Source organism: Martes martes (assembly GCF_963455335.1).
Source record: "Martes martes genome assembly, chromosome: 4".
In the NCBI taxonomy this organism is placed as follows: Eukaryota; Metazoa; Chordata; class Mammalia; order Carnivora; family Mustelidae; genus Martes; species Martes martes.
In genome coordinates this window covers 2,914,343-2,928,390 of record NC_137891.1, presented here as the reverse complement: position 1 = coordinate 2,928,390, position 14,048 = coordinate 2,914,343, and the positions used below count along the sequence as shown (strand labels likewise).

General features: G+C 48.4%; 1 protein-coding gene across 8 annotated transcripts in view; it reads right to left on the bottom strand.

Moving 5' to 3' along the window:
• PTK2 (protein tyrosine kinase 2) overlaps window positions 1-14,048 on the bottom strand; it is a 248,074-nt gene that overhangs the window by 154,582 nt on the left and 79,444 nt on the right. For all 8 annotated transcript variants that reach the window (XM_080801823.1, XM_080801827.1, XM_080801828.1 and 5 more), the window contains one exon: window positions 8,669-8,895. In XM_080801823.1, coding sequence (XP_080657949.1) covers window positions 8,669-8,863 — 195 coding nt within the window. In that variant the 5' untranslated portion in view covers window positions 8,864-8,895. The remainder of the gene's footprint in view (window positions 1-8,668; window positions 8,896-14,048) is intronic.

Below are 14,048 nucleotides of genomic sequence, written 5' to 3'. Positions count from 1 at the left end.
CGGGCTGGAGGAGTCACAGGCCACTCTGCAGAGCAGACGAGCTCTCCGTGGGACAGGAAGGATGTGCGCAGCCTACAGAAGTCTGGGTGGGACCGAAGGAGGCATAAATGTCCTTCCTGGCTTTCGGATTCAAGGGCCGGAATTTCTGATGGGGACACCGTGAAGGACGCTGCAGCCTCTATCTACCCAAGGGCACCCAGCCAAGGGACAACAGGAGCCGACACCCAGCGCCCCCCGCCCCCGTCTTCATTTCGTGGGCTGGGGGTGGGGGATCTGCCGAGAGGAAGAGACCTCCATTTCTAGCAATTCCCTCGGAGGCGGCTTCTGCAGCTTCTCCTTGCCAACAGCACAGATCTCTGAGCTGCACAGGACAGGCCCTGGCGCCTCTTTTCAAATCCCCACAAAAGCGCCTTGTCTTCCTGTCCCAGCTCTGCCAGTGCGCCACCGAGTGCACACCGACACCGCTGCCCTCACGAAGGAAGGCTCGGGTTCAGCACATCTTCTCTCCACTCCGCAGCGGCTCCCTGGCAGCTGGCCAATTCCAGAGCCACTTCGCTCCTGTTAGGGCCACAGTTCACGTGCACATCTGGCCCCAGCCACTGGTCTCAGGGGGGTCTATCCTCTGGGCACAGACCATTTCTGACTGCTCCATGTGCTATCAACAGTCGGGGAGAAATCCCACCTTTCCAGATACCTTCCCTGAGGACCCCCAGCAGAGGTTATCTTCATGACCCCTCAAGGAATGGGCACGCAGGTGCCCACCTGCAGAGGGGCAAGTGTACGGACACTTAGTCCAGAGCTGTGGAGCCCGGGGGAAAAGCAGGCTCCCAAACGGGAGTCTTGTGGGGTAGATACAATTTCAGCCCATTCACCTGCTCACACAGCCCGAAGACACCCAGAATGACCTCGGGTTTGGTTCTGTGAAACAAAGAGCTCCCATCCCTCAGAAGCTCCTGATGAAACAAGGCTGTAACTTCCACTTTCCACTAAAATATTAACAGCAATTAACACACAGACATTCCCCTTCATTTCCTGTTTTGCTTTTTCATTATGCTTCCATATTGTGTTCTGTCCTACTTCTCTAGAACTCCTCAATATCTCATTGCTGACTCAGCTCAAGTGGCCGCCAAGATTATGGATATGCAAGGACTTACATATCTGAAGCTCAGTGTATACACTGAGTAACGTAAATAATTTTGAAAACTAAATATTTGGTTCTGCGTAACTGAAAGATAACTTTGAGAACTAAGTATTTAGTAAGGAATGCACACTCAAAACAAACCACCCCAACATAACTACCATATGGAATGCATGCATGTATCACACGTATCACTTCCGGAACACACATGTTTAGAAAAGGACCTCTAGGGAGATAACAGGACAAGGGTTTACAATACGCCACTAATGGCACCTGAATTAAATTTGAATTTCTCATCCTGGCTTTGATGTCCCAGGACAATCCCACCCACAATATATAAACCTACACTTAGCTACTTTGAAATATCCCTTTACTCATCTATATCACATCCCAGAATTGGGAAATATATTATATTCCTGATTAATTTTAACATGAGATATTCACAGGAAAAGAATTCAGGGATGAAACACCCTAGCCAGTGTGGGCACCACGCTTCTGTCTTATCAGGAACACAGCGCGCAGCCCCCAGAGCCATTCTCCTCCGAGGGGACAGTCATCTTCCCCCTTGCTCTGGGGGAGAGCGAAAGTGAGGTGTGCGCGGTACCCCTACAGACGAGCTTCTAGCTGGTATCACACAGGGGCAGCAATGCTTAAAAACGGATGCCTGGGTCCAAAGCGACTTAAAAATGTGGCATTTTGGAAGTATGGCCACCAGGGAAACTAGAGCAATGATACTTGGCACATAATGTTCGAGACTATCCTTCGTCTCATGCCAGTGCCGGATAAAATCAACCCAAGTGTTTAATCAATGTGATGGACCACGGGGTGAGGGTGGGGCATTTCACTGTTCTAGTTTACCTTTCCCTGATTATATACTGGCAAGATGATGCTGTAATTTCATTTTTAAAAGTTCTTTTTATGATTCTGCTTGGTTCAACTTGGTCACTTATTTTTTAGACAATGCTCTAGAAAGAAATAATGACCTTTCAACTGGTAGAAAGAAATCCTGCAAACTGTCCCTTCACGTCCATTCACTCTTGCATATTACTCACTCATTCGGTGAGTGAACATGTACGCATCTAGCCTACCTACGATGGGTAAGACAGAACCCGTACCCTCCGAAGCCTTAGTCTAGAAGGAGAGAGGTGATGCTGAACACATACACTAGCACGGCCAGTCTGTGGGGAAGGTGGCAACAAGAGAGCAGGAGACATTTGTTCTGTCAAGCTGTCTTCTCAGGGATTTGCAAGATTCCTTTATCACGAGAGAGATCTGAAACCCTACACGGTGCTGTTAACAGTGCTCATCTGTTTACTTCCTCCCAGGAGTTGCAAGTGCAGTCATCACTCCCGATCTGCTCATTACCATGTCCAGCGGTTACTACTCCGTGCCTCCCTTCCAGATGCTCTTCAAGGTAAGGAAGCCAACTGCTATCACTGTCGGTTCGGCGCTCAGCCTGAAGTCGGCCCCGAAGTCCTCCGAGACAAAGACAAAGTCCTTCCTCCTACTGCTGCTCAGACAGATGACCACAAACTTCTGGGCTTAACACAACACAAACGCGTACTTCTCAGTTCTGTAAGATCAAAAGTCTGAAATGGGTCCCACTGGGCTAAAATCAAGGTGTTGGCAGGGAAGTGCCGCTTTCTGGAAGCTCTAGGCTGGCCTTCTCCAGCTGCCGGAGGCCCTTCTGTGCATCCATAAAGCCAGCAGCACTGCGTCCGACCCTTCCTCCTCGGCCCCCTCCCTCTGACCACAGCCAGAAAAGGTCTGCAGCTCCTCATCTCCCCCATCTCAAGGTCATCTTCATCTTGGTCACATCCGCCACGGAAGGTCACGTATGCACCGGTTCTGGGTTAGGACGTGGACCTCTTCAGGGGCCATTACTCTGCCTGCCGCAATCACTAACTCTACGGGTCTAGTGACAGAGAACTGACTTCCTCCTGCTTGTGCAGTCGCATATTCTTAACAGTGCTTTGGACTCCATTTTTTTCCTTAAGCTTTTCTTTCTAGTTTCTTCCTGGGTGACACTCTCCCTCCATTAAAGGAATAATTTAACTAAAATTTCTGTAGTCCTTTCCTGCACCAAAATTATTTGAATACCCGGTAATCAGTATTTGAGTTTTTAAGCACACATTCACCTGATCCTCAGCAGATAGAAGGAGTTTACATTTGAAAATGGAGACACGCAGAAGGCATCAGTGACAACACCTAACAATAAGCCCTGGCGACCACAGGGGAGACCACGGGGCTACTGCACACAGAGGCCTCCAGGCAGCCATCTGTGGCTGCGCTCAGGGAAAACTGCCTGCTGGGTGCCTTCCCCTACAGCCACCAGCCATTGCTAGCACAGCACAGCTCTGTTCAGAGCTCCCGACAACCACCAACTCACAGAATCGCAAGCTGTTCACGTGTTTGCGCACTCTGATCAGAAAGCTGATTTTAAATTGATCAGAATGTTTCTCTCTACCGTCATTCTTCCCACTACCAGCTCGGTTACAACAGTCCCAATCCAAACACAGTCACCTTTTAGCAAACCACAGGACTGATTTCCTCTCGCAACTTCACACAATTCCATCACCTTGCTCTAGAGGTTCGGGACGAGCATGGAAACTTCCGAGTGCGCTACACAGTCAGAAAAGGGCCTCGGGCTCCTTAGTAAACTTGAAGATACTTTGAACGTGCCAACAATACTGTCCAACAACTCAACTGCAACTTAATCTTCAGTGGCATTATACGGTACCTGCCCAGATTTGGTGTCTGGGTATAAATGGATTGTTTTAGACCCTGTGATTTAAGGAAAATAGTAACAAGGGGGGACTGAAGGTCTGAAAGAAGTTATCAGTAAGCCCAGGTATGGTTTTCGATAGGTTTAATCTCTATCAATTCAATTTCTTTTATGATTATTAGTCTACTACTTGGTACTTCTGCAACCAACGTTCCTAATTTACATTTCTGTCGGAAATACTCCATTTCCTCTAGGATTTCGTGTAGTCGCTGCAATGGGGATCTGCCAAGTAGATGCTGTGTGCCTGCGAGGACCTGCTGAAGATGCTGGGGACATCAGTAGGAGGCAGGAAGGCCCCTGCTGTCACAGAGCTTTCAGTCTAGGGGAAGAAAGCAGAGAATAAAAGAGTAAACAAATCAAGAGACAAGACAATCTCAAGAAGGAGAAATCACCATCAAAATGGGGTGACAAGCAACAGAAAAGGTGGAAAAGAGGGAGCCCTCCCGGGCTGGGAGGCTGAGGGAGTAAGGGCAGTCACAGAAATTAGATAAGAATGGGCCACAAGGAGCCCATTCTCGTAGGCCACTGAAGGAACTCGGCTTTCCTCTGAGAAAAATAGGGAGCTGCTAGAGGTTTTGAGCAAATGACTCCAAGACCGGCATGTTGGAGAAACAGCCCAGGAAGCAGGAAGTCAAAGGGAGCGAGGTGGAGGAGAGAAGGCTGTGGAATGTGACAGGGAGAGGAGAGTCAGGGGCTTCTGAAGGACCTGAATGTTCACCCTCCACGAGACAGGAAGCCACAGGAAGGTTCTGAGTGGAGGAGTGACACGCTCTGGCTTTTTCATAGGATCACCTCGTTGCTGGACTGTGAACAGACTGAGGCGTCCCTGGGGGGCGGTGGGGTGTCAGGAGACCAAGTGGCTCGAAGAAGGTGTCGCAGCAGGGGTCAGATGACGTGGGTGGATTCTGGGTGCATCTGGGGAACCGTGTGGACACAAACAGCTACTGAATTGGATGCAGGGCGTAAGCGAAGGAGGAGCAATGGATGATTCTGAGTGTCTGAAAGAAGGGAGGCCCTCAGATGGACGTACAGACAGTCCTCGCGGAGTCAGAAGCACAGAGACGGACGAGAGGGGCAGAGGCAGCTGGGCGGCACAGGTCCCAAGTTCAGAGGGAGACCAGTCAGAACAGGGGACAGGTGTGGAGAAGGCAGAGCTGGAGTAAACGCTGGTCACAGCCTGAAGAGACCATGGAGATGGAGGAGAGGTGCGAGGGGGCTGCACGCGGGCCACAGCCGACATCCCTCCAACACTTCTTTCTGGGCTCATGGGTCTGTTCCATTAAGTTTCCTAACTGTTTTCTTAAAGAGAAGCCTGTGGTATTAACGTCCTACACCCTATTTCTCTACAGACACCTTCGTTCCACGTCTTCACAAGCAGCCTGTGTGGAGGACTTCTGAGGTACAAGTTACTTCCCTGAGTCCTGAGAAGACACTGTCCAGTGTGGTCCTGCATCCAGCACTGCCGATGTAAACGTCATTCTGTTTCCCAAGCAGGGGATTCCTCTGGTAGAATCTGGAGTTTCCTATAACTCTTACTACTCCAAAGTACCACTACCATGTTTCTAGATGACTGTTCGTATTCAATATAGTCCGGCATGGGTTAACCTTGGCGCTTCGGGGTTGACCTCAACCTGAGCTCCAGAGCTGCCTGGAGCACGCAACTGACATGGGGCCAAAGCCACGGCCAAGGTAACTGGTGTCCGCATCCGTGGGCCGCTGCTTCCTTAGGGCAGGACTCGCGAGCCCGCCAGCACTTGTCGGGAATCGTGACTGGGGGTACGACCTGCACCTGATTCTGGCGGTGCCTGGGCAGTCACACGGGTTGAGGCTGATGACGTCGAGAGAAGGTGCTCCAGTGCCCATCTCACAGACTCCCACAAGGAGGTTCGGGGCCTCCTCCCGCACAGCTGTGGCCACGTGGGCCGGAGACGGCCTTTGAGTGTCCAAGGCCACGGGGCCTTCCCCTGAGACTCTCAGGTCCCTTTGAAAAGAAGCCTCTTCTGTCGCTGCCTGGTGCACGTTGCCTATAACTGATGGGGTCCTGGGGATCCTCTCAAGAATCGAACATTGAAATTAATTAAATAGGCGTAGGATATACATGTGAAAGAAGCAAAATTACGAAGTGCAGCATGAGGAATCAAACCTCTGTAATGAACTACAACAAGAATCCAGATATTTCCTGTTGCAAATAAGCCTCTCAACGCCCCCACAGGTGGCGGTGCTTCAGAGTCAGGCGGTCTCTCTGATCGCTACTTTCTACACAGCACAACGGTCTGACAGAAATAAAAATGCGAGCAAGCTGTATGTTACTTTAAAATTTCTAAAAAAAAAAAAAAAAAAGTAAAAAGAAATGGATGAATTCAACTTTAATAACATTTTATTTAACCTACGATGTCAAGAACATGGTCTTTTCAACAGGCAATCAAAACAGATTACTAATGAGATATTTTACATTCTTCTTCCACACTACATCTACAGAACCTTGTGTTTGTACCGAGAAAACAGCAGCTGAGACTAGCTACCTCGGGGCGCGCGAGTGCTGCACTCGGCTACTGGGGCAGGCGGCGCGGCAGTGAAGGGTCGGAATCGAATTACTTCGTTGTTGTGGACGACAGTAAGCCATCTCTTTGCAGAAACTGGGTGGCCTGGCTTCTTCTCTGCTACCATTACTAAATGGTCTATTTCTTTCTGCCAAGTGCCCACACTGCCACTCCGAACTCACCCCTCACCCCATTTCGGCTATAGGTCACTGGGCCTCAGGTGCGGCCATCCTCCTTCCACTGTACTCCTGCCTAACAATATAGGCGAGTTCCTTTATCTGTATTGTTCCTTGCGTGGTGCTTCCTGGGGAGAAAGACGGCATGGACATGTGCTTCGGTCCTTTTTTGTTCAGTCGTGCAGATCCATTAATTCACAATTAAAATACTGCATTTCCAAGTGTCACTGCATTAAATGAAAGCGGGTCATGAATAACGCCCAGCTTCCATCACAGGAAAAGCTCTAGTGAACCAACTGATGCCAACTCAGAGTTCTTTTTCCTCAAGCTGAAAATAATCAACTGATGGGAGCTGTTAAATTTCAAACATTTATCAATTACTACGAAATAAAACCACCTGGGTCTCAGTCACATGGATGTGCTCATACTGATCTTCATAAAAGTTCAACAAACATGTTCTCATAACTCAGGTATGTGAATCTGACTTTTTTCTCCACAATATAAACGTTTTTCATGTCTGATAAGTTTGTAACATCGGCTACAGGCTTGACATGTGCCCAGTGATCACTAGTTTTCTCCTTGATAAGGATCCTCTTGTGTGCAGTAAATCTGATACCAAAACACCTTTGCTGTGGAGCCTTTCCAAGGCGCCTTTTCGGATATAATCAATCTTGAATATCTGCTAAATGTCTTGTCAAATTCACATCTCTGAAAGGCACCCCTTCTGTACGAATACTCAGAGGTTTATGAAGGCTGATGCAATGTTTTTAACAAACTTCCTCATTCACTGTAACTGAAATTCACAAAGACTAAAACATAAGCTAAGAGCCTTCCCATAAACTCTAGGTTTGCAAGGTTTGTCTCCAACATAAATCCTCCAATTAACATTAAGACAGAACACTAGCTGCTGGCCTTGCTACCAAGTGATTGTGTTTATAAGCTTAAATGTAAAACAAAACTATAGGAAAATTAGGAAAAGCCATCAAGCTTCATAAAAAGTTTGTAACAAGAGACTACTATATTCAACTACAGCACATGAACAGATGTTAATACATATTTAAGCCTGAATGAATTATTCACCTTTGAATAATGAATCCACCTGAACAGTGAGGACTCCAATGTTATAGAGGTAATGGGAAATTATCCCTTTAATTTGCTAAAAGTACTTCAGGCATATAAGTTAAAGAGTAGCAGATGAATTAGCTTCATTATTATGAAAAGAAAGGGGGGAAAACAGACACATCTGTTCATCCTGGCACTGGACACTGTCCTCCCTAGAGATGAACATGGGAGTAGGTAGAGGGGAAGGAAGGGGCAGTGGCTCTCTAACACGTGGACAAAGTAAACACTTGCTGAAAACTGATGTCCTGAACTCAGTTTTCTGAAACCGCACTGCTGCCCGCTCACCCCAACTCTCAGCAACCTTGGCTCATCGCGCCTCTCACCACTCTTGGCCCATAGGCTACCAGCTATGCACAACATCACACAGGCTTCCTCGCCCCCAGGCTTGCCGGGGAAGCACACTGTCTGCCCTGCAACTAAGGCCACAGGTGTCTCCCTCCCCGCCCCAGCAGACAGGAGGCCGGAGAAGCAGGGACCTTGACAGCCCTAGAACCTTGGCAAGTGTCTGGTATACGGACCCAGTCAGTTTTTGAAGAATCTATCCTATCTGGGGTCATGCAGAGACCTTCAAGTTCCCTTTCTAGAAAATAATTTATTTCCTAAGTATTAGAGGTTATTTTAATTACTTTGTTCTCTTCTATGCTAAAGAGTTTTTAAAAAAAAGAGAGAGAAAAACATGAATACCTTTATATGGATAACATATGGTTCAGTTATTATTTTCCTAAGAGATTTTACACTTAAAAGTTCTGGTCAGTCACATATTACCTGAATAAATATTATAAAGCAAAAGGTAACACTGCTGTAATACGGGAATAAAAATTTTTATCCTTTTTTGGTCTGTGCCATTAACCTACATGCTTATTTAACCTAAATGTCCATGGCGCTACCTCCTGGAAAATGTACCTACCCGGACGTCAGTCGCATCCCCGTGCCTGATAATACTGGCCCAAGTAGCTGGTTCACTGCTGTTTTCAAAGTAATGAAAGACTTTCAACACTCGCTCCATTGCCCCGGGGGACCGCTCCGCGCCGGCGCCCAGGTGAGCCTTGGTACTCGAGTTCGGTGTATGATTCAAGTTTGGGTCAAGGTAAGCAGCTGCCATTATTTTGCTAGATGCTATGTATCTGTCATACTCTAGAAGAGAAAAAAAAATGGTCAGTGCACCGTATTTGAAATCTATTAAAATGTGGTTAAAATCTATTAAAACGTGGCATGCTGGTCCTTATATTAACAACACTGTTGGATCTTCTTCCCTTCTGGTCACATCACACGCAGAGGTGAGCATCAGGAGAGCTGAGACCTGACTTACCGGGACAATCCCTGCTCCCCTGCACCCATGGCGGCACCGAATTCACAGCAGCGTCACAAATACTTGTTAAATGTTTCTTAACAAATTAAAAGGTCCTATTTCAGCTCTGTCAAAAGTTCACCAACTATAAACAATATCCCCTCACCGTCCTCCCTTTTAAAATCACAGCCTTTAAATCTGGGGGGAAATCTCACAGGAAAGCCAAGTACATTCACTTTGCTGCCTCCGTTTGAAAACTTGCACGTGAGCTGTAGCTCTTTCTTCACAAATGAACACTCAGGGAGTGGGCATGACACATACGAGGCCCTGGAGTCGAAAACCCCAGAGATAAAGCCAGGCCCTCCCGCTTAGCCAGTCCCTCAGCAGGAGAGTCAGCCCAGTCACAGCTGAAAACAAAACTGAACCAGGAAGCAAAAACCAACCCAAGTCTGTCCGTGTGACAGGAGGACTTCCATTTGAACGTGGGGGTAGTTCGGCCAAGACGAACACTCCCACTGAGAATACTCAGAAAAGTCAGATTAAAAACCAGCCCAATGTTTTTGAGTCCGAGATGTTGTGAGGCAACCAGGACAGCAAGGGACACAGATGGAGACGTAAGAGACACTGAACAGCTGCCTTTTCCCAAAGGGCATCTGCCAATTCTGGGCCTTCGAGAGCGTGAAGATCCAAGAAAAGCCACCGATGAGACAAAAAGCAGCTGAGCTTTTGGCCTTGAGAGATCAAGTGAGGAGCGTGGGGACCCCAGGACTCCGGTGAGCAGGACACATACTCTGCTAGGTGTCCCCTTAAGACAGTCACCAATCCTGGAACCAAGCCCAGAGGGAGCCTCTAGAAGCTGGTGAGGCTGAAGACAGGCAGAAGGGACGAGGAGTCCACCCGGGCCCAGGACATGAGACACAACAGCATGGCTGACAGACTCACTCTAGCCAACAGAAATCTCTAGACCCCAGCCCAAGTCCCGTCTGCAGGGGAACGCTCACTGCCCGTGCACAGCAGGCAGTCACTGAAACCGGCCACGTGCCGGGTAGAACAGGATGCCATGAGCATCAGGACTGACATTACTGAAAGTATATTCTGTGTCTAGCATTAAAGCTGGACAACAACAAAACAACTAGAAAATCCCCAACTGTCTGTAAACTAAGCAACATATTTCAAGTAACCCATCAGCCAAAAAGAAACTCGAAGTATTCTGAATTTAACAATGCAATTAAAAGAAAGATCGAGGGACACCTGGGTGGCTCAGTTGGTTAGGCGGCTGCCTTCGGCTCAGGTCATGGTCCCGGCGTCCTGGGATCGAGTCCCACATCGGGCCCCTTGCTCGGCAGGGAGCCTGCTTCGCCCTCTGCCTCTGCCTGCCTCTCTGTCCGCCTGTGCTCTCTCTCGCTCTCTCTCTCCTCTCTAATAAATAACATCTTTAAAAAATTTAAAAAAAATTAAAAAAAAAAAGAAAGATCGATGCTACATGCGGACAGAGCTGTAATTACATTAAAATCCACACTTTTTCTTAAAAAGACTTTATTTTTAAGTAATCTCTACAGCCATCCTGGGGCTTGAACTTGCAACCCCAAGATCAAGAGCTGCACACTCCACCTCCTGAGTCAGCCTGGAGTCCCTGAGATCTATACTCTTAAATGCACGCACTAGCAAGGAAGACTGGAAATTAGTGATCTAAATATCCACTATCTCACAGGACATTAAGCAGTTGAACAAAATCAAGGTTGGTTTGTTTGTTTTAACAAGAATAATGGAACTGACAGACATCTAGCAAGACTAACCAAGGGAAAAAGGTCTGGTGGAAACCAACACCATCCAGGATGACGCAGAACAGAGAAGAGGATGCTCACAACAGGAGGTGATGACAGAGTATCCGATACTGACAAGAGAAAGTCACGAACTTTATGTCAATGAACAGGAAAGTTGAGATGCATATACAATTTTTTCAAAAGATTTTATTTATTTATTTAACTGAGAAAGAGAGCACAAAAGCAGGGGGAGTGGCAGAGGGAGAGGGAGGAGCAGGCTACCCACTGAGCAAGGAGCCTGACTTGGGGCTCGATCCCAGAATCCTGGGATCATGACCCAAGCCAAAGGCAGACGCCTAACCAACGGAGCCACCCAGGTACCCTGAGATGCACACACAATTCTTTGCAAAGTACAACTTAAGCCATTATAAACTGCTATTATATAAAACCAAGACCAGAAACATAAAACCAAATTAGACATCTTCCATTAAAAATGGTCAATCTGTAATTAAAATTCTTCCCACAAAGGAATACCTGAATTCTTCCAATAATTTAAGGAATAACAGTATTAATCTTACAGAAATTCCCAACTTACCGTACGAGACCAGCAAAACAATGATACAAAACCAGACAAGGACAACACAAGAAAGCGCACAAATCAATCTTTCTTCTCAACACAGGTGCAAAAATCTTTTTAAAAAACCAGCAAATTTAATCACACAATATTTTTAAATAACATATTATAACCAAGAGGGGTTCGTCAGAGAAATGCGAAGGCGGTTAAACATTCAGAAGTGCTCCGTGTTTGCAGCCTCTTCCTACTGCCAACAAGGAGGCCACCAAGACACCCTTCAGCGGGGGAAGGGGAACAAACTGTGGTCCATCCGGCGATGAACATTTAGTGCGAAAAAGCAATGAGCTACCAAACCATGAAAACACTTGGAGGAACCGTAAATGCATGTTACTAACTGAGAGAAGCCGATCACACTACATGATTCCAACTATAAAACAACCTGAAAGTGCCAAAACCAGAGACAGTAAAATTTCAGTAGATGCAGAGCTGGGGGGGGGGGGGGATGAAAAGGTGGAGCACAAGGGGTTTTTAGGGCAGTGAAAAGAGTACATATGACGTATCATGATGACACATGTCACTACACATCTGTCCACACACACACAGGATGTGCGCCCCCCACAGTGAACCGTACAGCAAACCGTGCACTTCAGGTGATGCTGGTAAGTCCGCACAGGTTCCTCAGCAGTAACACAAGCACCAGTCTGCTGGGGCTGCTGACAACTGTACGGCTGTGCACGTTACCAGATCAGCAGGCAGAGGGGAAATCCCTGTATCTTCCCTCAACTTTGTTGCAAGCCTAAAACTGCTCTCAAAACAAACAAACAAAAACTGTCTTAATTTTTTTTTAAGCAACAATATATAACCAACCAGATTTCAGAAAGGAGGAGAACCACAGGTGTCTTACTGTATGTAGAAAAAGCATCTGGTCAAGTTTACCCGCCACTCATGATAAAAACTCTAAGCAAAGTAAAACCAGGAAGCAGCTTCCTTGAACTGAAGGGGGTTATTTACATTAAACCTAATTTACATAGTGCTGGGAAGAGCCCCTGACACGCCTCCAAGAACAGGAGTGAGCCCCGTGGGGCCCACCACTCCCACCTCTGGTCGCCACTGTCTGGAAGTCTTTCCAGCCAGGTTCCATGGGCAAAACTGAAAGCAAAACTCAGGGCTGGGAAGGAAGGAAGAAAAGTATCACTATTCCCAGACTGCACGGTTATGTGTGAAGAAAATCTCTGAGAATAACGTACGGGTAAACTGCTAGAATTAAGAACGAATGCGGCGAGGACGCTGGACGATCAGATGCAATCAACGACACTTCTGGTCGACTCCGCACTCTCTCTTGCTCCCTGGGCCGGACAGCGGTGGCACACGCGGTGCCACCTGCGTCCTGACAGGCAACCCTGCGTCCCCAGAGTAGCTCAGAGGAACTGGTGTCCCAGCGGTGGAAGTCACTACCCGCAACACCGAGCGTGCCAAGGGATAAGCCAAACCAAAACCGTTGCCGCAACGCGCCTCCACGGCCCGCAGCCCGCGGCGGGACCCGTCACAGGTCTTCAGGGAGCAGCAGAAACACGTCTCCGCAGAGAATGCACCGCCGCCGCCCGAAGGAAGCGGCTCTGCGGGCGGAGCGCGGTCTGTTCTCTGGTCCAGGGCCTCCGTCCACGCTGAGGTCTCAGACCGGCGCTTTCCACGACCAGCCTTGCCGGTGTCCGGTAGGCAGCTCTGCGCCAGGTTCTGCTACCGACCCCCCACCACCCCACTGCTGGCGTTCGTGTCTGTCTGTCTGTTGGTCTGGAGGGTTCTGAGGTCTTGGAGTCTCCGGCACCTCTTTAACAGCCACGAAACCTGGGTGTGGTCAGTTTGAGGGACGGTCTCAACTGTGGGACAAGAAGTCCCAAGCGATGCTCTGCTGCACCGGCCGTCCCGTTTCTAACCACGGACGGCATGCCCCGTGTCGTCTGTGTGCTTCGGGACGTGTCTCTGACCCGTGGCTACAGCGGTACAACGGGGACTGCCAGCCTCTGTGTCTCTGAACCAAACAAGCCCCGACTGGCCTCCCCGCAGAGAGGACGGCCTTGCAGGGCTCCGTAACTGTAGCCCTCTGCAAGCTGTGGCCAGTTCGAGCTTTGACAGCTTGCCCAGAGTAATCAGCCACAGACCGATGCTACTTGTGTGCATTACCAGTGTCTTTCCCACACTCCTGTCAAAGAGGAGGAAACGGAAAGATTTTAAAGGCTGAAACTGGTTTTGGGGCACCTGGGTGGCTCAGTCACAGGTAAGTGTCTGCCTTCTGCTCAGGTCATGATCTCGGGGCCCCGGGATCGAGCCCCGTGTCGGGCTCCATGCTCAGTGGAGAGCCTGCTTCTCCCTCTCTCTCTGTCCCTACCCCCACTCCTGCTATCTCTTTCTCTCGCTATCTCAAATAAATAAAATCTTTAAGAAGAAATAAAAATGAAAGACAAAAGCACAAAACTTGTATCATCAGAATCAAGTAACATAAAATTGCTGCCAAATTGCTATAAAAGTTTCTAGCGAGATGCTTACACCAGGCACACCCTTACTTTGTTCTAGACTGTTCCAGACTGTAACAGCCTCCAGCACCAAGGCCAGGCTGCTGCGCATGCTTGGCTGAGCGCCCGCTCAGCACCAGAGGCTCCGGCAC